This window comes from Phacochoerus africanus, chromosome 9, assembly GCF_016906955.1.
Source record: "Phacochoerus africanus isolate WHEZ1 chromosome 9, ROS_Pafr_v1, whole genome shotgun sequence".
Lineage (NCBI taxonomy): Eukaryota > Metazoa > Chordata > Mammalia > Artiodactyla > Suidae > Phacochoerus > Phacochoerus africanus.
In genome coordinates this window covers 94698545-94723326 of record NC_062552.1, presented here as the reverse complement: position 1 = coordinate 94723326, position 24782 = coordinate 94698545, and the positions used below count along the sequence as shown (strand labels likewise).

Sequence of the window (24782 nt, the reverse complement as noted above, 5' to 3'; positions counted from 1 at the left end):
CTGACTTTCATCTGGTAATTCATTGCAATGTGGGGTGGGGATACCTTTTAAAAATATTTTTCTGCAGAGTTCTGTAGAACCTTTTTATGAACCACTGAGAGTCAGAGGGAATATAAAAATCACGTGGCCTGCAAACCTAGTAATTTGACTGAGTTGGGGACCTTTCTGCCGAGTTTTCCTACTAAAAGTTAGCACCGTAAGGTGAAAATGGCAACAGATTAGAAATTGACAGAATTTACTCTTAGTTCCGTTTCTACTGCGTCCTGGTTGTGTGACCCTAAATAAGTCACCCTAACTTGCTCACCCGCAACCAAGGGGCTAGAATAGAGGGTGGGTCTGAGAACCACCTTCTGGGTGGTCATGTGGGGAAGGTGGGGTTGGGAGTCTTCATTGTTAACAAATACCCGGAGTTCTTAAGTTCGTTGGAGATGAGCATCACTGGATCAGAGGATCCACAGGGGGCATTTCAGATGGGACACTGTTGTATTCTAAAGGCTTTGTCCTAGGGAAAGTGCTGGTTCCTTTGTAAACAGTCCCTAGTTTACGTAGATACTGAATCCTTCTCTGCTTTTCCTAACCAAAGATGTTGCCTCATTTTCTTCTCGCTCATAACTAAGCAACCAAGGCAAAACTACAACATCCTGTCCAAGCTTCATGTTCAAATGAGCCAAGTAAATGTCAGCATCCTTGACTCCCAGGTCAACGCCTTGACCTAGAGATCTTGTAGCTGTTTCCTACGCTGTTTCGCTGGCCTGACAATGAGGTCTTTGGTTTGGTTCCAAAGCCCTCCGTCTCTTCCACTTCCTGCAACAGCTGAGATTTCTCTAGAATTCTCTCATCCACGTCTTTGCCCTGGTTTACTTAGCAAGTTAGAGCTGGGGCGGGGGATATCACTGAAGAAGAGGATTTAGTACCAGACAGTGTGTAAAAGTAAAAACCAGTCAGAGTGGTAGGAGAATGATGGAGGTGGCAAGATACGGGTGAAATGACAGGTTCATCACAGGGGAAGTCACCTAAACACTTGGTGAGGGGACCACTCACCCAGCCCCTGATGGTCAGCCGCTATGCTCCTCAAAGAGAGAAATGAGGACATATACTAAATCTTCCAGAAAAACAAATGCATTCCATCCACAGCTTGGTACTCCATTCATGGAGGCCCCCCTATCTACTTTTTTTTGGTGTTAAATTACCTTTCTTTTTTGAAATGGTGGCGACACTCAATTTTGCAACTCTACTTGATTAAAAAAAATGTATTTAAAACCCTATGGTGGATCCTCACCCTTGTTTTGGTTTGATTTTTATTTGAACTTCTATTGACCTCATGTGGCTCAAAATCTCCTAGGAAAATGGGTTCTCTCTCTCAGCAGAGGCACATGGTTTATCGCAGACAAAGCATCTGAAAGGGAACACCCCCATCAGAAGCAGGGGAGCAGTGGTCCTGATGCATTTTTAACCGTCAGTTTCCCATGGAACTACTTTGAGTGCAAGTTGTCCCTACCTGAGCCCATTCAGAAGGAGTGATTTTGGGGGTATGTGGACTTTTTCAAAGGGAGTTTGATAGAGGTTTTTGGTAAATGGTGGAGAAGATACTGATATTCTTATTTCAAATGTGGAGCTAGAGAGAGGAAGTGTGCGCTTGGGTATGTGAGTTGTCCTTTCTCAGCCAGAGCCTGTCTTTCTGCTCCGTGAGTCCTAGCTCACCATGTTCCTTTGCTGTTCCAGTGTGCTTCCAGGTGGGATTTCCTCAGATTTTAATATATTTGCCTGGTGACATGAAAGAAGAATGCTTTTAAAAGTCCCCCTTCTGGGTTCCCCTTTTATACATTCTCCCAGTCTCTCAATACCTGTTAGAGCACTTGTGATGGAAGAGTGTGGGCAGTGGGTTAGATTTCACACTTGAGCGGCTCTGAAAAGGGAGGGAACATTTATACCCAAGGCAATGTACTTGGCTGGGATTCTCTGTTCCCTTTGCTATTTCTGCAGAGATTTCTGCTTAAAAAGAAATTTCTCCCACCCCTGTAACACAGCCAAACTTCTCCTCTGGCTGGATCAAGACACACACACACAGTGTCTTTGCCTAAGAAAAGCAGATGAGCTGGGGCAGAAGACAAGGGAACAAACACGCTGAACAACCTGGAGCCATTTCACCAAGGTAGAGGGTGCATAACACTGTGACTTAACTTCAGGTAAAACATCATCTCCAACGTCCTTCTTGGTTTGGATGAATACGGATATATGCCTGACATTCTTGCTCCAAATCTGCCCTTCAGTTTATCTGGCAGAAAACATTTATCATCGTTTCTTTGGTTACTCAGTCCTTCATGAAGCCTTTCCAGCCACAGAGAGGAGAACCTCAGACTTGTGGAAGAGAACAACCAAGATTTCCTATCTTTCCCCTCAACCCAAGTCCCCTTGTTGCCTGTGCCCTGAGAGCAGCTGGGGGACCCCTCACTCACTCTGCCTGGGTCTGCGTTTAGACCTCTGGCTTGCCGACACAAAGGAATTCCACGTAGGATTTCAAGGAAAGCCGGGCTCCCACTCTCCCACAGTTCCCAGCAGGTTGCTTCTGACAAAAGTTATTCCTATATGCAGTATTCTTTCAGTTTCTAAAGAAGTATCTGCTTGAGTTACAAGGTCTGATGCTGACCTTTTTCACTGACAATTACTAATACTTGAAAGGAATTTTTACACTGCAAAACTCAATTCCTATGGGGAAGAGTGATTCTAAATAAGCAATGTGTCCTTCTTCCTCTAGACCGGGTCCAAGAATGGATGCAAGGAGTTTGCTTTTTTTTTTTTCAGATCTGTCTCTCTTTGTTTTTAAAAAAAATTTATGGAAATACAGTTGATTTATAATGTTGTGTTAGTTTCAAGAGTAAAGTGATTTGGTATATATATATATATATTCTTTTTTTTTACACTCTCTTCCATTATAGGTTGTTACAAGATATTGAGTAGAATTCCCTGTGCTTTACAGCAGGCCGTTGCTGCTTATCTATTTTATATATAGGAGTATGTATGTGTTAATCCAATCTCCTAATGTATCCCCTTTTCAAGATACATGCACTGAAGATGTAAGTGCTGAGTATTTGCCTTTCCTCATAGGGTACACATATAAGATTCAGTCACAGCCTTCAAGGACACATGATTAGGGTCTCACAGATACAAGACTAGAAACATGTGCTAGGTTCAACTGCATGCAAAACAGAGGGAAGAGGGGCTGATTAGGGCTGCAGGTTTTGGAAGTCTAACAGTGATGGTGTTTGAGTCTTTTAAAATGCAGAATGGGAAGTTCCCATTGTGTCTCACTGGAAACAAGCCTGACTAGTATCTGTGAGGATGCGGGTTCAATCCCTGGGTTTTGCTCAGTGGGTTAAGGATCTGGCATTGCATTGAGCTGTGTTGTAGGTTGCAGACGTGGCTCGGATCCTGCGTTGCTGTGGCTCTGGCGTGGACCAGCAGCTGTAGCTCTGATTCAACCCCTAGCCAGGGAACTTCCATATGCCACAGTGAAGCCCTAAAAAGCAACAAATAAAATAAAAATAAAATACAAAATGGATACTGAGAAAAGAATTATATCACCAGAAAGGAAACACTAAATATTTCCAAGATGCAAAACAACCTGGGACTTTGAGAAAAGCCTAAGAATTCAAGTAAGAATCAAGAATTTGAGTAATAGCATTGGTCTTGTCAACAATTTACTGGGTACTTTAGGTTCTTCCCTCAAGTGTTCTGTAACTTCAGGGTGCCTTCTAAATAGAAGATGAAAATATTATTATAAAGTCTATTTTAAATAAACCTCCTATATGAAAAAGTCACCTCTTTCCAATTTGTTGAAATAAGAGAGCCATAATATTTATTTCATCAAGAAGGTGTGAAGCTTAGGTGGGATTAATTTACTTCATAACTCCTTCCAGGGCACTTAAAAATTTATATAATCCCATATGTGGTTTGTACGAACAGACTTCATGAGGATTTGATGAGAAAGCGTATGAATATTTCATCAAGTTTTTTCATCATTCTCTCAAGTATAACCACCCTCATTCTAACGTTTCCAGTCCCCCATTACAAGGCACCTGGTTACTGTGAGAGCTTCCCAAAGGAAGTCCTCAGCCGATCCATTCCATATGCTGCTGCCTCATTAATGGTCACAGAACCTTCCTTTGCTGTAATGACTGCTCCTTCCTCTATGCTTCCTGGATGCACTCTGCTGGTACAGCATGTATTCTTTATGTGCTTATCTATTTCCCTAAGTAAATTGTAAACAACTACAGGACACCAACTCATATTTTGAATCTCTAGCATCTTACACAGAGAAGAGGTGACTAAATAAAGGTTTGTCGAATGAATGTGTGTACAAGCCCACTGCTCTGGGTAGAAGGCAAACCCCAGCCATTGTCTTCTGAACATGTGACTTGCCCTCCTGCTTCTCTTATTTTGCCGTTTGCCCTCACCCCCTTATCTTCCTTCTCCTTTCTCACTCACCTAATTGGATCTATTTAAGGCAGAGGTTTTAGACTTGGCTGCCCAGTAGAATCATTGGAGGAGTGGGGAGGAACTTTAAAAAGAAAATGAACACTGATGCCTGGTCCTATTGCCAGCAATTTTGATTTACTTGGTTGGGGTGACTCCCTGGTATTGGTATTTTGTAAATGCCTCTGTGGTGAGTGTGAAGTGCAGCTGGGCTTGCTGATTTAAAGTGATCAAGATCACTAAGACATGGAATCTAATAAAAATGATACAATAGAACTTACAAAACAGAAACAGACTCGAAATCCAACTTATGTTTACCAAAGGAGAAATGTGGGGGGTAGGGAGGGATAAATTGGGGGGTGGGGTTGATATATACACACTACTATACATAAAATAGACAGGTAAAAAGGACCTACTGTATAGCACAGGGAAATTGACTCGATACTGTGTAATAACCCATACAGGAAAAGAATTTGCAAAGGAATGGATAGGTGTATATGTATAAGTCATTTACTTTGCTGTATGCTTGAAATTAACACAACTTTGTAAGTCAGCTATGTTCCAATAAAATTTAAAAACATAATAATAAAGTGATCAAGTCTCACCTTCTGAAAAGACAAATGTGACTCTGATGAGTTTACCTTCCTCTGGCTTCAAAGCAGTTATTGTTTTTGTTTTTGTTTTTTTTTTGTATTCCTTTTCTAATATTTCATTGTTAGTATATAGAAATGTGACTAATTTCTGAATATTAATCTTATATCCTGCTACTTTGCTTAATTTGTTGATCAGCTGGAGTAGTTTTTTTTGTTGTTTGTTTTTTGTTTTTTTCTATTTCTTTGGGCTGCTCCCGCGGCATATGGAGGTTCCCAGGCTAGGGGTCGAATCGGAGCTGTAGCCTCCGGCCTACGCCAGGGCCACAGCAACGCGGGATCCGAGCCGTGTCTGCAACCTACACCACAGCTCATGGCAACGCCGGATCCTTAACCCACTGAGCAAGGGCAGGGACCGAACCCGCAACCTCATGGTTCCTAGTTGGATTTGTTAACCACTGCACCATGACGGGAACTCCAAGCAAAGCAGTTATTGTCTTAACGACTTTATATATCACAAATCAAACTCATACCTGAATATGAGTCTGTTCTTTAACTTACACACTGCATTTTGGTTCACCTCCCATACAGACCAGAAGAACCATGAAGGCAGGGACTGTGTCTTCTTTACATCCCCAAACCACGCACAGAGTCGACCAAAACATATTTTTGATCATAAAAAGAAAAAAAATCTAAGAACAAAACAACAACACTTAGTAGAAGCCATTTTAATCCTCCTCTAAGGATATGTCTTTGGTAAGAATAAGAACGCTGCTAAAAGGGTGGGGCAGGATTGAAGCAGAGGAGGAAAAGAGTAAATAAAAGTCAAATGGAAAAAAGCTAAATTAGTCCAAAAGAAAATGTTCCCCAGCTTCTTAAGAGGGTTTTTACAAACACTGAAGCAGAATAAACAAGAGAATTAACTTGGCTTGTGCCCTGATAAGGAGATTTCTTTCTTGGTTATATAATTTTACAAAGTTTCCAGGGTGTAAAGAAAATAATCACCCAGGGAGGACTCCTCGCCTTGGACTATACAATTCAGCTCTCGGGTTAATCGGCTCGCAGATCTGCTTGGCTTGACCTGACCCTCTTCCAGTCCTGTGGTCTCAGACTAAGTCTCACATTCAAGAGGCTCTGTGCTCAATGTCACAGAAAGGGGATAAAACGTAATCCTTATTCCATAACCTTGATCCTTTGGTGCAGTGGCCTCTGCCTGCGCATTTGAAAAAAAAAAAAAAAAAAAAACCTGTTCCCCAAGTGGCTGGTGTTCCATGGGTCTGCCCACCTTAGGCTGATCCTCCTACTAAATTGTGTTCAAAGGAAAAATTGTTTGGTGCAATTACCTTAAAGGGTAGCTTTAAAGAATTGTTTTGTGTGCATATCCCAGAAAAGGTTTATCTTATGGCTTCTCTACTTGGTCATAAAGTAAGAGCACAGGAAAGGCTCAGTGACTCACCAGGCACATCCTCTAAGGGGAGATAAGGTCATCAGATAGAGACGTGTCTTCTATATCAAAGTTTATCCTAGTTATTTGGTCACAAGTTTAACAACTGGTCCCAAGAGGCACATGCATTTCTATACATTCACTAAAGTCCTTTTGCCTGGGTTGTCCATTTTAACATTGATCATATTTTAATTTCTAACTATTCTTTGAAAACATGATTCAAAGACATTTAACTCTGCTCTTGATTGATTAGTAATGATAGTAACAAGCTGTCCTCTGCAGATTAAGATAACACCGCTGACCCATCTAATAGGATGTGAGTTGATAGACTGTCACTGATCGATCCATTCTTCTCAGGACCAGTGGCCTGCATCTGACCTTATGAGTCAAGAACCCAGGGCCACCAAAATCCTCCAGTCACCAAAAGTACCCAAAATAATAGCACGTGTCCTACCAGCTACTTCCTGCTGACACTGATAAAATGGACATGGCCGGATAATTTATTAAAACAAAAGGAAAAGAAAAATGTGGCTCTAATGCCTTTATTTACTAAAAAATACTAACTAGAATTAGTAAAGCTCTGGGAACCTGGGCTTCATGGTACCATATCAGAAATGAATCATAAAATCAGTGAGCGTCATCTAACATCTAAAACAGAGAGAGGAGTTCCCGTCGTGGCGCAGTGGTTAACGAATCCGACTAGGAACCATGAGGTTGCGGGTTCGGTCCCTGCCCTTGCTCAGTGGGTTAAGGATCCGGTGTTGCCGTGAGCTGTGGTGTAGGTTGCAGACACGGCTCGGATCCCGTGTTGCTGTGGCTCTGGCGTAGGCCGGAGGCTACAGCTCCGATTCGACCCCTAGCCTGGGAACCTCCATATGCCGCGGGAGCGGCCCAAGAAATAGCAAAAAAAAAGACCATAAATAAATAAATAAATAAATAAAACAGAGAGAAACTACAAGTTTTCAAGGAGTGAGGTGAGGGATCCATGAAAATAAATGAACTCACAAGGAACTCTCTTTCCTCAAATCAGAGTTTAGGTAGTGGTGCTTGACAATCCTTAATGATATCCCTGTTCACCGCAAGCAGGGTTTATTTAACATGATTTATGACTTCAGGTACAAACCGGAGGTCATCAGGCTCAACAGGAACATTTTCGGACATGCTCCAGGGAAAGAGAAGTGATGGATTTAGAGCTCAGGATCCTTGAATCATCAGGGAAAAGGTATCACTGAAGTAATGAGCACGCCAGGGCCTGAAAACTCAAGAATGTTCCCCTAAATGAAAACAAGCAGCTCGATCTCAGAACATGGCTGACTCAATCATCAAGCTGGAATGTTATTTACACAGTCCCCAGCAAACTAAGAAGGCTCCTCCGGTCTGTAACCAAGGGCACTCTGAAAGTTACATCTGGAACAGGCAAAGGCTCATGTCTGTTTTTGATGATTCCTGATTGCTTGAAAAAGAGCCAGTTTACCTCATTCAGGTAAATTCCCCTCCCACCCCCTTCTCCAGGTGGAAGGACCACCAGTAGGATATTTCATGCCTCTTTCGTGAATAACTCAGATCTGTCATATATTTAGTAAGATGGGCGAATCTGCCTTCTGAAGTTTGCCCCATTTAACACATCAGAATAATCACCCTGTCTTCTTCCTCCTGCTTGCAGGAGAGGTCGTGATGGAACCTGGTCCACACAAGCAGGATAAAGCTGAAGCTGGACATCAGGAAAAATAAACTGGCTAATTAGGACACATTTTACCAAAGGGGTCAGCCTGTGGTGTCCTTTTCTTTGGATCGAGAGGGAAGATTAAGAAAGATGCAGAAAGAAACTTTTTTGGGTAGAAGAGGGAATTTCTCACTTGAGTCAAGGAGAGGAAGCGTCAACAGAGAGCTGTGAGAGAGTCATTATCCTGTTGGATAATCGCTGGCATCATTCAATGTTTTAATCTACTGGTTTATGAGTTAATGCAAAAGTCCCAGGATCTGGGTATTCACTTAGCAGGATTTCAAAACACACTGACCAAGAAAAAGCACCATTGTTATTTAATTTGTATACAAATTATCTAGTCCTCAACAAACACCAACCAAGAGCCATGACCATTCATTGAGACCCCCAGAGGTGTGGACCTTGGTCATTCACAAGTTGTTGGCAAGTATCAGGGGACAAGCTAACTCTAGGGGGTCTATTTTTATATTTTTTTCCCTGCATGTGACCTGTCTCCCCACTTTAACTGCTATTGAGTCAGGCAGGGAGGCTGGTTTCTTTTCCCACCCTCGGATTGTGCTGGCCCAGAACAGACAGGGTGGCCAGTGCTTTTAGAAGATGAACACAGACTGGTACATCTTGTTCTCTCACCTTGATGGAGAATATTGTCAAAGTACTCACCTGTCTTTTCTCTGAACCAAGGTACTGGAGAATCAGCCGGGTGTTCACACTGTGACTCCAGGTGTTTCCTAGTGCAGCTGTCATACAGCTGGATCCAGAAGTGCCTGAAACGAAACAGGGCAAACGAAATGTGATTATGGACACCCTTTCTTGTCACGCTGTTTCGCATAAAGAGAAGTCCAGTGGCCGCTCATTGCTCAGAGAGTACTTGGGGGTCCGGTTCATTACCACGAAAGTTGATGAAGTAGAGAAGAAGGAGACAGGTTAAGGGACATGAGACTAAAAAGAAAAACTCACATGAGTTGCCATTGGCCTCAGTGAAACTGACCACCCCTGGGGCTCAGAGATAACAAAAATTATGTATCAATAAGAGCTTCCATTCCAAGGCAGCTTGGAGCTATTGTTAATAATAAATTAAGCCACTCAACATTCATGGCAGAAAGGCATAACACTACTTACTACACCGAATAAGAGCCGGTTATGAAATAGTCTTAGTTTAATAGAGGAATAAGACTTTTCCAGCTTGATAAGAGCCTTATTTCAATATTCCTTATCAATATAGAAATGATGGCATATGTATATAAAATTCCTACATTTTTCCAGCTTCTGCACATACACACACCCAGAAGAGGAATCTGGAAGATCTCACCATTTCATATCTAATCTGTGCTAGACAGTCTTATCCAAAGAGAAACATTCTTTTACCTTCTAAGACTTTCCTATAAGCAGGAGGATCTGAAGTAAATTTTATCTGGGCTTCTAGTCTACACCATGTTGCACTTCAACTACTCTCTGACATCTCTGGAGCTTCACTGGTCCCTCCTGACGTCACCAGGAGGAACCCATTCCCACGCTCCTCCTCTTTTTCGTCGTTAGAGGAAGGCTCGCAAGTCCCACTACTTAGAAGCCATCCTCTACTACATATCTACACATCCTGAGGTCCCCTCCAAACTCTATGCCCACTCTGGCCCTGGCCATGGGAGGGGTCCTAGCCTTGCCCAAGGAGGCATAGTGGGACTTGTAGTTTGCCTTTTATCCTCAAGATACCATCTCTTTCCAAAGAGGAGACCAAGTGCCAAAAAGCTGAAGTCCACTGACTCAGCTAAAACAAAAGGAGGCCTTGAGTTTCTCATTTGTTGTCTGCTCACAGCGTCACTTGATTGTCACCTCTCTGTGTGGAATAGGAATTGGTCCTCCTTTCTGGACCAGCATCTTTCAGGGTGGTTTCTCAATTTTGCCTGACCCTAAGCTCCTGGGCTCAAATCTAGAGACAGATGAATGTGGTTCAGTGGTTCTAGGCTGGAGGTGATTAAAAAAAAATTTATTAATGTATAGTTAATTTATAATGATGTATTAATTTCTGCTATACACCAAAGTGATTCAAGTACATATATAAATATATCTGAATATATATATATATGAATATATACATATATACACACACACATACATGCACATACAGACATATACATTCTTTTTTCATACTATTTTCCAAAGGATATTGAATACAATTCCCTGTGCTATACAGTATGGCTTTGTTGTTTATCCATCCTATATATAATAGTTTGCATCTGCTAATCCCAAACTCCTAATCCTTCCCTCCCCTGCCCCCGCTTCCCCTTGGCAACCACAAGCCTATTCTCTATATCTGTGAGCCTGTTTCTGTATCATTGATATGTTCATTTGTGTTGTGTTTCAGATTCCACATGTAAGTGATATCCTATCAATATGTCTTTCTCTTTAATCTCTAGGTCCATCTATGTTGCTGCAAATGGCATTTCATTCTTTTTTATGGCTGAGTAATATTCCATTGCATACGTGTATACCACATCTTCCTTAACCATTCATCTGTCGATGGACATTTAGTTTGCTTCCATTCTTGGGAGTAGTGCTGCTGTGAACCTAAGGGTGCATGTGTCTTTACAGATTAGAGTTTTCTCCAGATATATGCCCAGGAGTGGGATTGCTGGATCATATGGCAACTCTATTATTGGTTTTTTGAGGAACCTCCATATTGTTTTCCATAGTGGCAGCACCAACTTACATTCCCACCGACAGTGTAGGAAGGCTCCCTTTCGAGGCTGGGGGGGATTTTGTGGGCAATGCCTAGGTGGGAGTATGACGGCATCTGGAGGGTAGAGGCCAGGGATGCTGCCCATCACCCCGAGAGGCACAGGCCATCCTCCACAACAAAGAAGTATCCAGCCCCAAACACAATGGTGCCCATGTTGAGAACCCACGGGTTAGGAAAAAACAACCATATGTTTCCTCTGGTTTGTGCAGGCACAGGAGTGAATTAGACGGACTCAACACCCGGGGCCTCAACAAGCCTGGGGATTTCAGAGTGAGGGAGAATTTAGCGTAGGAAAGAATAAAATTTAGGGTGACCATGCACACAATTTAGAACACACACAAATTAATTTGAGAACAAAAAATCTAGATTGTGCTGATCTGATCATACCGCTCCCCTCCTTAAAATCCTTCCATGGTCCTCCTGCCTGAGGATGAAACACTAACTTCTGAACTAGGTGTTCTGAGCACTTGGTTGTCTGCATCTGTGTCTCTCTCCGGCCCTAGTTCTCTAAGCTCTCTCAGTGGGTGGTCAGTAACCTCCCGTCTTCTCTGTCCCCATCCTCCTTGACCTCTTGCCAGTAGTTGATCCCCTTCTTCAGCATCCAATACAGCATCCTCTCTGTTTCTCCTTATACCAACCATGTTGATTCCTCCTTTTCCTTCTCTGCTTCTCTGCTCCCTCTCTCCTTCGTTCTGGGTGAGCCTCAGAGACCTGGCCATGACCCAATTTTTGACACCCACATACCTTCTGTGGCTAGGAAGGTAATGAATATTTATAAAGAGGCCAGGTGTCTGCATCTTAACATGTAGAAATTCTTCACTACCACCAAGAGCTGTCCTCTCTTCCATTCTCCCTGAAATACACAACCCTCTCAGCCTGTTTTTCATTTTCTGCTTTTTGACAGAGACACATTAACCAAGAGGTATTTTCTGCTGTAAGAAAATCAACATGGCAAGAAAACCAACATGGCAAGGACAATGGCCACCGATGTCCCTTTTGCTTGCGTTTTTACAAAACAGCTTTGTTGAGATAATTCACATGTTGTACAATCTACCTGTCTAAAGGTCATGGCTCAATGGTTTTTACTATATTCAGAATTGCTTAGCTATCGCCACAGTCAACTGTAGAAGTTTCATTGCCCCAAGAAGAAACCCCATACCCCTTAGCCATAAGCCTCCAGCCCCTCTGTCCTGCCTTTCAGCCCTAGGCAATCACTCATCCACTTTTTGTTTAATATGAAGTGTTAGCAGCTGATGGGGAGGAGTGGAGACTGCGGGGAGTGCGACAACTCATCCATGGTCTCCAGAGGACAGCCCCTGCCCAGCTCAGCTGCTGTCAGATGGCAAGAGGAGTTCATGGTTAGCCACATCCTTTTGATCTTTTAATTGTTAAGATCAATACTTTAAGTATAACCTTCTGATGGTAAAATGTTGGCTTATTTTTTAAAAAATTCTTTAAACACAAAATTTTTCAAACATACTGATGAGCCATGTATGACTCATTCTTGCCAAGCTTGGAATGTCCTCTCTATATGGCATGTCCTCCCCGTGACAAGGATGACACCCCCAGGTGGATGACTCCTGAGCCTTTTCTCAACCTCCCACTCACTGCCGCACCTGTCCCCCATTTTCAACTCCACGATCTGCCTGCCTGACGTAATGAGTTGGGGCACCGTAAATTCAGTATCTCTAAGTCTGGCTCTTACCTTACCTTATAAACTTGCTCCTCCTTCTTTGACCTTCTGGTTAACCTTGTGGGAAACCTCAGTTCCATTTAAACATTTCTCCTGCTGCTGTGCTTCTCAATCCCAATGACCTGCAAAGTCGGATGGATTTCACTATCTCACCTACATCCATTCTTCCTACCTCGGCCTGTATCAGACCCATAGGAGCTTTCTAACTGCTCTCCATGCTGCTGTCAGTTTCTCCCCATAAGAAAGCATCCTGGCATTCCTGTTGCAGTATCCATGAGGACGTGGGTTCAATCCCTGGCCTTGCTCAGTGGGTTAAAGATCCAGCATTGCCGTGAGCTGTGGTGTAGTTCACAGATGCGGCTCAGATCTGGTGTTGCTGTGGCTGTGGTGTAGGCCGGCAGCTGCAGCTCCAATTCAACCCCTAGCCTGGGAACCTCCATATGCTGTAGGCGTGGCCCTAAAAAAAAGCCAAAAAAAAAAAGAAAAGAAAACACCCTCTATTGCACTGCCAGATTGATCTCCCCCCACACATGTCTAAGTGTGCTACCCTGCCACTTATGATCAGTATGCTCGAACACTTTCAGTGGCTCCCAAGTGCCTGCTAAGAATTCTAAATTCCCAACACTGGCATTCAAAACTTTTACAGCCTCTGCCTAACCTGCCTCTCCACACGTCTTCCCTCATTCCACTTCATACACACTCAGCTCTAATTGAATCACTTCTTCCCCATGTCCCCTCCACACTGGAATGCCTACTGCCCGGAATATGTTAATTATCCCCAACTGTTAGCTCATTATTCTTTACTGTAATGTCTTATAGCAGCTGACAAGTCTTCAACACTGCTTCTTACAGGCCATTTCCCTGATCATCCCTGGACTAAAGCCTTCCTCCTCTAAACTCCCATAACCCTTCATTTCCTTTGTTCATGCTACTGCCGTTTCCCACCCCGTGGTATATTACTTGTGTGCTTTTCTTACACCCATAGTGTCTATTTTCAGAGGGCCAAAATCCATGTCTCATTTCTGCTGGTATGCCTCAACCACAAAATCTGAGACAGAGGATGCTTCATGAAGAGTGGTTAAATAGGAGTTCCTGTTGTGGTGCAGCAGAAACGAACCTAACTGGGAACCATCAGATTTCGGGTTCAATCCCTGGTCTTGCTCAGTGGGTTAAAGATCCGGCGTTGCTGTGAGCTGTGGTGTAAGTCACAGACGCGGCTTGGATCTGGAGTTGCTGTGGTTGTGGCGTAGGCCAGCAGCTGTAGCTCCGATTCCATCCCTAGCCTGGGAAGCTCTATAATGCCACAAGCGTAGCCCTTAAAAAAAAAAAAAAAAGGAAAAAAGACTGCTTATATAGTCAATAAGTTATGTTATTCCTACCAAACTTTTAACCATGTTATATATTCATTTTAGCAGCAGATTTACGTTCTTATTTCCCTCTTGCTTAAGCCCAAATTACTGTTTACATTTTTCAAGCAAATTCCAGGAGTTTGTTGCTTAGATGTTTGCTAAAGTGACAAGATGAAGTGAGTCTGAGCTTTCAAGTTTTCCGAGGAAGAGCTACATGTGAATAATTAGGAGTTGCTAATTAGCTAAGCATTCAAAAAATGTTGTGGTAATAAAATTGTCAGTCCTTCTCAGGTCTGGAAGATGTTTTCAGAGGTCAGAGCCATAATTGGCCAGTAGTGCCTATTTGAAGAACTCCATGTCCCTAAACCACTGAAAACAGTACAAAGAAAGTACCCATGTGCTTGGCAGCTCATCAGACAGGTAAGCTTGGGTCCTAACCAAGGACCATGAGCAAAAACAACCAGTGGAAATTTTTTTTTTCTTTTTTTTTTTTTCGTTTTAGGGCTGCACACACAACATATGGAAGTTCCCGAGCTACGGGTTGAATTGAAGCTGCAGCTGCCGGCCTACTCCACGGCCACAGCAACGAGGGATCTGAGCCGAGTCTGCAACCTATACCACCGCTCATGGCAATGCCAGATTCCCCATCCACTGAGCAAGGCCAGGGATCGAACTCATGGATACTGGCTGAATCTGTTTCCGCTGCACCACAACAGGAACTCTTCCAATGGTAATCTTAAGTGAGCAAACTTGAGGAGATCTATCTTCAGGAGTGCTTACAAACGCTACGCCACCCAAGAGCAATAACAACAGGGCCTTGAAACTTAATGACAAGGACAAACAAACAATATTTTTAAAGTACTATAAACTAGGCACTATGTGAGCCCTTTATAGAAGGAGGGCTCACACCTTGTTGGAGCTTCATATCTTAGCTTCATATCTTCAGATCTTAGGATCTTTTTTCACCCTCACAACCACCCTATAAGGTAGGTAATATCATTCTTGACAAACTAAGGCTATACGAGATTACATAATTCTTCCAAGGTCACGTGGTTGGTTAGTGATGGAGCCAGGGTTTGAAACTAGGCGGACCGAGTCTTCACCACTCCTCCAATTCGCCTTTTCCAGGCTCACTATTTCCAACTGTCTGCTCCTCTGCCAACCCAAGGGCCGGGGGAGGGCCTGAGGAGCCCAGAGGCCCATCTCTGGGAAGACTGTGATGGAAGTACCTTGTGAGCATCTTATCAACTCATCTGAACTCTGTGTCACTCAGGCGCCTCACTCGGCTTCCTTTGTTCTGATGTGCAGCGATAACCCAAGGCAAGGGGTTTCCAGAAAGACGAGGCATGCCCTGTCTTGGCACGTTATTTGACCTCGCTCAACTGGCCCCGCCACTGGATGCATGCAGGTCAGGTGGCCTGCAACTGACCCTCTCTGGGTGAAGGCTTAAAAATCTGGTCAGGATCGAAAAGTTATTTCACATAACAGGGCTCTGAAAGTGGAAAAATACCTGAGGAGTGGCTAGAGGTGGTGGGAAGGCTGGAGAAAGGTAGGTGGGAAAGGTGTCAGTTACTATAAATCTGTAACTTTATTTTTAACTAGAAAATTCAGGGGTTTCTAATGCCTTTTGACTTTCAAGCACCTATGTGAGGGCTGGCATAAATGCTCGTTAGTGCTGTTTATGGGAAATTTAAGGTAGAAGGAATCTGTTTACTGGCTTTTCAGAAAAGGTGATTTCCTGCCCAGTGACCTAATTGGTCAGGAAATAGATAAGTGACTCTTCGCTATGCTTATTTTAAGCAGACGTTATAAAAATTGGGGCATTCTCTCTCTCTCTCTCCTTTTTGGTGACTGTGATATTTAGATTTGCCAAGGCAGCATGACTTCATTGTACTGGAATCTGGCTGATTCCAATACAAAAAAAAAAAAAAATCAAATAAGTGAACTCGGTTTTGAAGATATTTTCATTATTGGGGATGCTTCCTTGTCAAAGGGTCGAGCTTGGAGAAGAGTTTGGGTAAGCGGCCGAGAGAAAAATCGAATTGATTTACATGGAAGTCAGGCCTCTCAGAAAAAAGACTGAGATCATTCATACTCTGTTCTCTCAGAGGCACTTTTAGGTAAGTCAAAGCATGTTCTCTTTCTGGGATTGCTTACCCATCTGTAAAATGTGACTAAGAATTCTTGCCTCCAGGGAACCAAAGGTTCTTGGTGACCCTTAGATGAAGATATTTGATATGTTTGAATGACAGGACAGAAGGAAAGACGATTAATCATCACCTTCTCCTTTTCTTCTTGTGATAATGAGGCAAGCTAGTTCATTCAGTAATGAAGAAGTTCAAGCAACAGGATTTAGATTCTGGAATATCTTTGAATCCAAGTCCCTCGTGCTTTGGAGTGGGAGTTGGTTCTGAAGACAAATTTCTTCCAAGGCCAGGGGCTCTCTGCTCCGTACACAGGGTGTGGCCCTTGTGCAATCAGACTGGAGGAGGAGAGTCAGGTTGCTATGCAGTCGTGGTACCAATCAGTGTCAGTATTCAGAAGGGGCCTGTTGGGGAGCTTTCAATTAGGAAGCTCCTCCTCTGAAAACACTTCAATTTATGACTCCTGGACTAGGCATTTCTGGGAGGTCAAACTGAATCTGCAGTACATAACATAAAAGTGAAGTAAAAAGGTCAACTTTAAGAGAATAGACTTTTCCATGATTTTTTTTTTTTTAAAGTATAAACGAAGCAGTGACTCCCAGAATAGGAAGAGACAGAAGTTCGTGGCCTAAGAGGGCTGGATATTCTGGACATTTGGTCCCTCCTGCTCTTTTGTGTATTTATTTTTTGTCTTTTTAGGGCCACACCCGTGGCATACGGAGGTTCCCAGGCTAGGGGTCGAATTGGAGCTGTAGCTGCCGGCCTACACCACAGCCACAGCAACTTGAGATCTGAGCCGTGGCTGCGACCTACACCACGGCTCATGGCAATGCTGGATCCTTAACCCACGGAGCGAGGCCAGGGATCGAAGCCCGAGTCCTCATGGATGCTAGCCGGGTTCCTTACCATGAAGCCACGATAGAAAGTCCTTTTTTTTTTTTTTTTTTTTCCTTCTTGCCCTTTTAGATGAAAGACAACTTATTGAAACTCGAGAGAAGAAATTTTAAAAAGGAAAAAGAAAAAGAATTAAAATACTGGCAAATGTTTTTGGTACCGAAATAAGTTTGGGGAAAGGGATGGTATGTTAGCATTGGATCTGACATTCTCTTTCTTATCTCTGGTCCTCACTTCCTGAAGCCTGTTCTATATAATGCATGATAGCATATGGTCGGCTGCTGGCTAGCAGACAGGACCCTGGAGTTCTGTTTCTGACTTCGCTGTGGGATTTTAATGAGACCAGGTGGGAGAAGAGGATGATGTAACAAAGAATGGCAGGGCAGGCCTTGGTAAGGACCCGTCACCTTGCTCCTCCGAGCCTCAGTTTCCTCATCCATGATAAGAAGGGGTTGTTCAAAGTGATCTCAGAGTTCCTGCCTATACTAAAAACTTTGCTTTTATGGTATTTTAATGCAAGAAATTAGTTCCTCATTCTGCCCCTCCCTTTTTCCAGAAGTGTGAGAATACTCCATGTGCTGTCTCTGAATATCTGTACCCTACCCAGCACCCATTTAAGCCTAAAGTGAGTGCAGATGTCTGGTCCTTTCCCCAAGAGCAGATTTCTCTCCAGACTCGGGATTTTCTTGGCCTCTCCTACCTACGAAAACCTTCTGATGGGTAAACATGTGTTGGCCAGGGGCCAAGCCCCAGCAAACACAACTTCATAACAACAAAGCTTAAAGATGGGAGTCTGAGTGAGAGGGTAGGGATTAGAAGGGGATTATCATTCATTAAATTCAGTTTCTCCTGTTTGAAACCAGGCCCATGGAAGTTGCTGAGCTTCGGCATATGTTGTTTTGTTGGGTCATTCATCCAAACTGAGGAAGTGACTGAGAATCTTTTTTAGCCCCAATAGGAAGATGAAGTGGGGAAATACTTAGATCTGCTTTTTCCCAAGTTTCCCAGAGTGGCCTAAGTTACTTCTGCTAGTGGGTCATCAGCTCTTTTTCTATTTGATGCAGAAAGCCAGAATTTCAGGGACCAACACTGAAGAGGGTGGAGGTGGGATTAAAGAGAGGAAGACTGCCTAGGACAGCGTATGTGTAGAACAAAGATTCAAGATGACCTACAAGCTCCGTGAGACCACAGGGAAAAGGTATCATGTATGAGACTCAGATGTATCATGTATATCAGTATATCATGTATAGGCTCAGATGCCTATCCTCCAGCAAAATCAACTTCCTTGGGTGCTTGTGGTTCATCAACTGAACCTGTGAACCAGCTGTATGTAGCATATACTCTACTTCCTCAGGTCTTTAAAATTGACAATGGTCTGTAGGTCAAGTTCCAACGGAAGTGATATTTCTGACCTAGCTCTATAAATAGAGCACTGGAAAAAAACCATCAGCTGCACATGGCCCAGGGACCACACGCTATCTATTAAGTAAGTAACCACAGTATCTGTGCGGCCATTTTAGCTGAGAAAAAAAAAATATCTTTTGTTATTTATAATCTTCTGAGCTTTGAGAGTCTCAAAATACTTTAAAGCTATTAGTCTTCTTTCAGATTTACAAATAAAGGATCTGAAGCGTGAAACCACACAATAACTGCCTCAACAGCATCTGTCCACGGAGGAAGGCATTCGGCCTGCGTGAAGAATAAGGCTGCTTCACTTTGGGAAAGCAGGAGATTTCATTCCCAGGGTCTCTTGGCTAGAGGTGAAAGATGGGAATGCAGTGCTGAGTCTTGCGTAACACTCCTAGGCTGGTCTGCGTTTCAGTAAAACTCATTGCTGAGGAAGGTAAGAAATGTGAAGAAGACAAGAAGAGGTGGGGTGATCAGAACCTCTGGAATGCAAGGGTGAGGGATGGCTTAATCCTCCAGGCAGAAGGTGGAAACAGAGTTAGTTAATCACTAGGATAAAGACTGGTATGCATCAGCAGAAGCCACTCAAGCAGCTCCCCTGGTTTTCCTGTGGGGAGAAAATACTTTATGTTTCCCATAGTCATAGGGTGGTCCTGTAAGTTATCACCCAACCAGGACACTTCTGAAAATGACATGGGGACATTTTAGCAAGTGTATTGGGATAACAGCGATACATGGGGACTGTGCTGGGCAAACCAAGATGGTAAGGTCCCCTGACAGAGACGGCGCATAGGACATTTTCCTGAACTGGAATGAAGATGCTGACTCTACGAAGAAAAACGGGTCCTTCTTAAACGCATGTATCAACCAGAATTCTCTAGGGGATACGGCATAGGATTTCTCCACCATGTTTACAGGGACGATCAAGGTTCTCAGACAGCGAGGAAAACATAGGTTTGAGAAGGACAGAATAAGGGTGTCTGAAGAGAAACAGCTTTTAGCGCTGCCCAGGATGCCATGCCCCTGGTCCTCTTCTCCAATAACACAGCTCTCCTCCTGCCACCTTCCATTTATGGCAAAGAAATCCTGAGCAAGGACCTAAGCTAGGTCTCCTGACCCTTTGAAAAGAATTCTTTAATTAAAAATAAATGCACTCACTGGAGAGAACACATACTATCCTTAAGGAAATGCTACCAAAACAAAGAAAACAAAACCCCAAACATTGAAGGGAAGCTGAGGCATTTTCTTGTAAATGTAGGCTTCATTCGACCGAAGCCAGGAAGATGCTTCTGTGAAACGGGTTTTCATCCACAACATGCATCCTACCAGCTCACCGTAAGTCAGTGAATTGCTCAAACTGTGGCCATCAGCTGTCTCAGTAGGAACGTTGCTTCTCTACTCTCTTTGTAGAATCTGAGGCAGCAAGAGGACCAGAGCTGGATTCTAGGAAGTCTTGAGTATTATATATGGTCATCATTGGATGTTTTGACCAGTTGATATTTTTTCAGGTGACGTTTTTGTCCTGGCTGAGGCAGAGGAATACAGCCACTTACTTTTAATTTCAGATAGTTTTATAGTCTTGGCTGCTAGAGAAAAAAAAAAAAATCCCCCTCAGATGTGTGCATTGCCTTTGGAGAAAGCTGGGAAGGGTTAAAGTGACATATCCTATCCACCCCCACCCCCCACCCCCGCCAACTGTTTGAAATTTCTTCTTGAAACTATTTATTTATTTAGTCTTTTGAGGGCCACACCTGCAGCATATGGAAGTTTCCATGCCAGGGGGAAAATCAGAGCTACAGCTGCCAGCCTTTGCCACAGCCACAGCCATGCCAGATCTGAGCCTGTCTCTGACCTACACCACATTGAGCAAGGCCAGGGATTGAACCTGCATCCTCATGGATACTGGTTGGGTTGGTTACTGCTGAGCCATGATGGGAACTCTGAAACTGTTTTTATTTTTATTTATTTATTTTGTTTGTTTCTAAAGTAGCATATCTTTTATCAGCCGCTCTTCTTGAGGAGATTTAAATTGTAGTGAAGTAATATTTGGTAGCTTTGCATATCCAAGGAATTAGTCTGGACAATGAGTAAGCCAGGTGACAGCCCGTTTACCTAAAGACCCAATGGACACAGTCATAGTCACAGGGTTTGCCTTTGGGAAATCAGCTTACAAGGCAAACCCAGGACCAGGAGACAGGGGCTCTTTCCAAGATCTTGGCTGATGTAGAACTGGGCCCAGGTAAGTCTGCATTGGCTTCAGGCCGACACTGGGTCCCTGGCTCTTTGCAAGTAGTCAGGACAGATGGGAAAAAGAAACACTGTTGTTTATCAGGAAGTATATTCTTGAAAAATATTTCTGTAAACACAAGAGGAGCTTTGGAGTTCCCATCGTGGCTCAGTGGTTAACGAATCCAACTAGGAACCATGAGGTTGCGGGTTTGATCCCTGGCCTTGCTCAGTGGGTTAAGGATCCGGCATTGCTGTGAGCTGTGGTGTAGGTCGCAGATGCGGCTCGAATCCTGTGTTGCTGTGGCTCTGGCATAGGCCGGTGGCTACAGCTCCGATTAGACCCCTAGCCTGGGAACCTCCATATGCTGTGGGAGCGGCCCAAGAAATGGCAAAAAGACAAAAAAACAAAACAAAAAAACAGACAAATAAACAAACAAAAAACAAACAAAAAACCACAAGAGGAGCTTACAGACTCGTTAACGCAGAAAGACATTTCAACTAAATACAGTGTTTAATCCTGAACTGGATCTTGGATCAGGAAAGAAAAAAATTGCCATAAAGGACATTATTAGGACACCTGGCCAAGTTTGAATATGGCTGGTATATTAGATAATGGTATTATATCAACCCTCATTTCCTGGGTGAGATCATTGTGTTGTGGTCACGTAAGAGAAGTTCTTGTTCTTAAGAGATAAATGCTGAAGTATTTGGGGGTAAAGGGTCATGATGTCTGCAACTTACTCTCAAATGGTTCAGCAAAGATAACAATAATAAATTAATATTATAAAAAACTGACAATAACATGAGAAAGATAAAACAAATGTGGCAAAATGTTAATGACCTGGGGGAAGGGTATGTAGGAGTTCATTGTACTTTCCCTGGACCTTTTCTGTACATTTGACCTCTTTTTCTAAACAAAACAAAACTTTGTGTGAAAATACATGTTGGCCTACCCTAAGAGACGCCTTAGGTCACTGATGTAAAATCAAGGCACAGGCCCGGATCCTGGAGAAATTATCAGCGCATTGTTTCACATATGTGTTCATGCATCGGAACCACCTAAACCAGAATCCTTGTTCCCCTATCAAACCTAAGGAATCAGAATCCCTGAGGGGTGACGTCCGGAAGTCTGCTTTTTCAAAATGCTCTCCCAGACGATCTGCATTTACATCAAAATCTGAAAAAAGATCCCTTATTAAGCTTTGATGTTTTGCTATAACTGTAGGCTTCTCAGACCCATGGACAGTCCAAGGAATGGATGCCCGTGGATGCATCTGCATTCGAAAATCTCAGCCTCGCATCTTGTGGTGCAGCTCTGCATCCTGGTAATCATGGGAGACACCATTTCGGTGGCTGCCCTTGGGCCTACTTCCCCAGGGGAACAGAGAAGAGATGCAAATGCTCTTTAGAAGGGCCTTAAGTCATCTGGTTGGAGTGGCTGTCCCAGGAGCCACTCAAAACCCAACGCAGAAAGCGGAGGAGGGGCAGCTGACAGCCTGTGGCACTTAAGAGGACAGGGCTGGTGATGGCGCCTAGGATGCCCCCTCCAGCAGAGACCCTTATCAAGGCCCTCGGTCGGGCTCCTTGACCAGCATTGCTGCTAGACACCAAACACAGTTCAGCTTTCTGAGTTGAAGCTTCCCTTTGTTTCTTCAGTGAGAACGGGAACAGAAAGTAAAGAGACTAAATTGGCACAGGAGATGGGAGCCTTGAGGTGCTCTGAAAACTCCAGACTACACAAGAACATCAGACGAATCCAAATTAAAGTGCATCAGTCAATACTGTTTCCCTCAAGCCCACAACAGGGGTATAATCATTATTCCCATTTCGCAGACAAAGAGGTGATTTGACTACAGAAGCCCACCTAGTCAGAGGCAGGGCTGGGGCCTGAGCCCAGGCATTTGGTGTCCTTCCTTCTGGCATCAGAGCGCACATCATGGTGAAGAATGCTTTTAATTATCACCTTTCCAAGAGTGTGAAGATTTATTGCTATGCTTTCCTCCGGCCCCATCTCAAGTACCCCTTTGGGAAGTAGCGTGATCATGATAGGAATCAGGATATTTTCTTGCGAGGGAGGGAATGGAATGCTGGCATCACAAATGTTTGTTGCCCTGAAGGCTCTGAGAAGGGGGGGGGGGGACCGGGTGTCGGGGAAGAAGTCGACAGTTGAATAGTTAGTGAGGCGGTCCCAGCATTCTCAGCACCCTGAGCTTTAGACCAGAACCTAAGGGTTCTTTGGCTTTATTTTCCCACACCAGTGAATTTGGTGTGGCTGCTGAGTTCCTTTAGTTCAGCCTGTTTTCTTTCTTTCTTTTTTTCATGGCCACATCCATGGCATATGGAAGTTCCTGGGCCAGGGACTGAATCCCAGCAGCAGCTGTGACCTGTGCCACAGCTGTGGCAACGTCAGATCCTTTAACCCACTGTGCTGAGCTGGGGTTCGAACCTGTGCCTCTGCAGCTACCCGAGCTGCCGCAGTTGTATTCTTAACCCACTGCACCACAGCGGGAGCTCCCCAGCCTGCATTTTCTTGATATCTGGAGTTGGGCTTCCTGAGTCAAGGCTAGGATAGAAGCGGCGGCGCTTCTCCCTCTGTGGGGTGTGCACACACTCACAGGCACACGCACGCACGCACACACAGGAGGCCTAGCCCCATGGCCAGCATGCCAACATAAGGCTCAAAATCAACTGGCACCAGAGAGGACGAGAACGGTCTATTAGCAACTGGGATTCACAGAGAACCCCAGATCACAAGGCTGTAAGGTCCGAATAATGTGCACATTGCCAGGGCATGGGGGCTCTTAGGCAACAGAGCTTTAACTTCCTCAAATATTCCTTCAAAACAGTGTCCTAGTCCCCATGGTACAGTCTAGTACTTTCAGGCAGTGGCCTCATGGCAGGAGAGGGAACTGACGGACAAATGTGCTGATGCTAACAGGGCTATTTTAATCGAGGGAACTGGTTTTGGCGGTGGCGAGCAGTCAGTCCACATCTTCAAAATACGAGCTTTTGAGCAAAGCAATTTCCTTCTCCCTTGAAGGCCCCTGTTTATCTATGAGACCGAACTACAGGTTTACTGAACGTGGCCAGGTTCGGCAAAGTGACCAAGACCTCCAACCTGGTGTAACTCGTCCCCATCTCAGACGTCAGCTGATATGAGACCTTACAGTAAAGAATCATGACGTAAGAGGCGGGGATAATTAGCATGTCCCAGGCAGGAGGCTCAATACCTTACACACATTGTCTCTAGGAGGGAGATGCCATGATCACACCAGTTTTCAAGGGACAGACGTCAAGCTACAGAGGAAGTACGTGATGGCCCAGGGTTACTCAGCAAGTGGCAGAGCAAGTCACTTCTTTCAGCCATTTAGCAAGTCTTCTGAGAATGACCATCCATGGCTATCCTGGGAAGGAAAATTCATAGGGCCTCCCTGACCCCATGCTCTAGACACTGCACTGATTTTCTTTTCTGCGTGAACCTGTAACCTTCAATTTCTTCTTCAGAGTCACCTGTGCCCGTCTAGAAAAGCCTATCTTAATAGTGTTCTCTCCCTGCTGTTGGGAAACTCTTAGTCGTGTGATCAGTTTCTAGAAATGGATACTAAAGAATAATAAACCTCCAGGGTCTGTAGCTTTGCAACTGAAAAATATGCAAAATAACCTGAGCGGCCAAGATCCTGATGGGCTTTCCTTCCGTGCCTGTGATCGCCCCATCTGGTCCAACTTCTCTGCCAGAAGTACCTGATTTTATATCATTTTTTAAAAAATATCTCAGGATGTGTCTCTATTTTAGGACCTGTCTAAGTGGAACTGCTTTGTTAATTGGCATTGCCATCCCAGTGATCACTGCATTAGTTCTTTTATCAATGTGAACGCTACGATGAAACATAAAGTAGCAGAAGGTAAATGGGATGGAGTCAGAACAGCCCCCTGGGCTGCTAGTTAGCCCATTTTCTCATTTACAAGAGAGCTGTGGACAGAGAAGCAAGATGCAAACCTCAGTTGGCATTGGCACATACCTACTCTGGTTTCAGGCGCTTTACGTCGTAACAATTTCTTAACCATCTCAACAGCTATATGACATAAGTTGGATACCATGATT

General features: G+C 43.9%; 1 protein-coding gene across 5 annotated transcripts in view; it reads right to left on the bottom strand.

Moving 5' to 3' along the window:
* Positions 1 to 24782, bottom strand: part of RAD51B (RAD51 paralog B) — a 760911-nt gene that overhangs the window by 220883 nt on the left and 515246 nt on the right. For all 5 annotated transcript variants that reach the window (XM_047797790.1, XM_047797794.1, XM_047797793.1 and 2 more), the window contains one exon: positions 8891 to 8994. In XM_047797790.1, coding sequence (XP_047653746.1) covers positions 8891 to 8994 — 104 coding nt within the window. The remainder of the gene's footprint in view (positions 1 to 8890; positions 8995 to 24782) is intronic.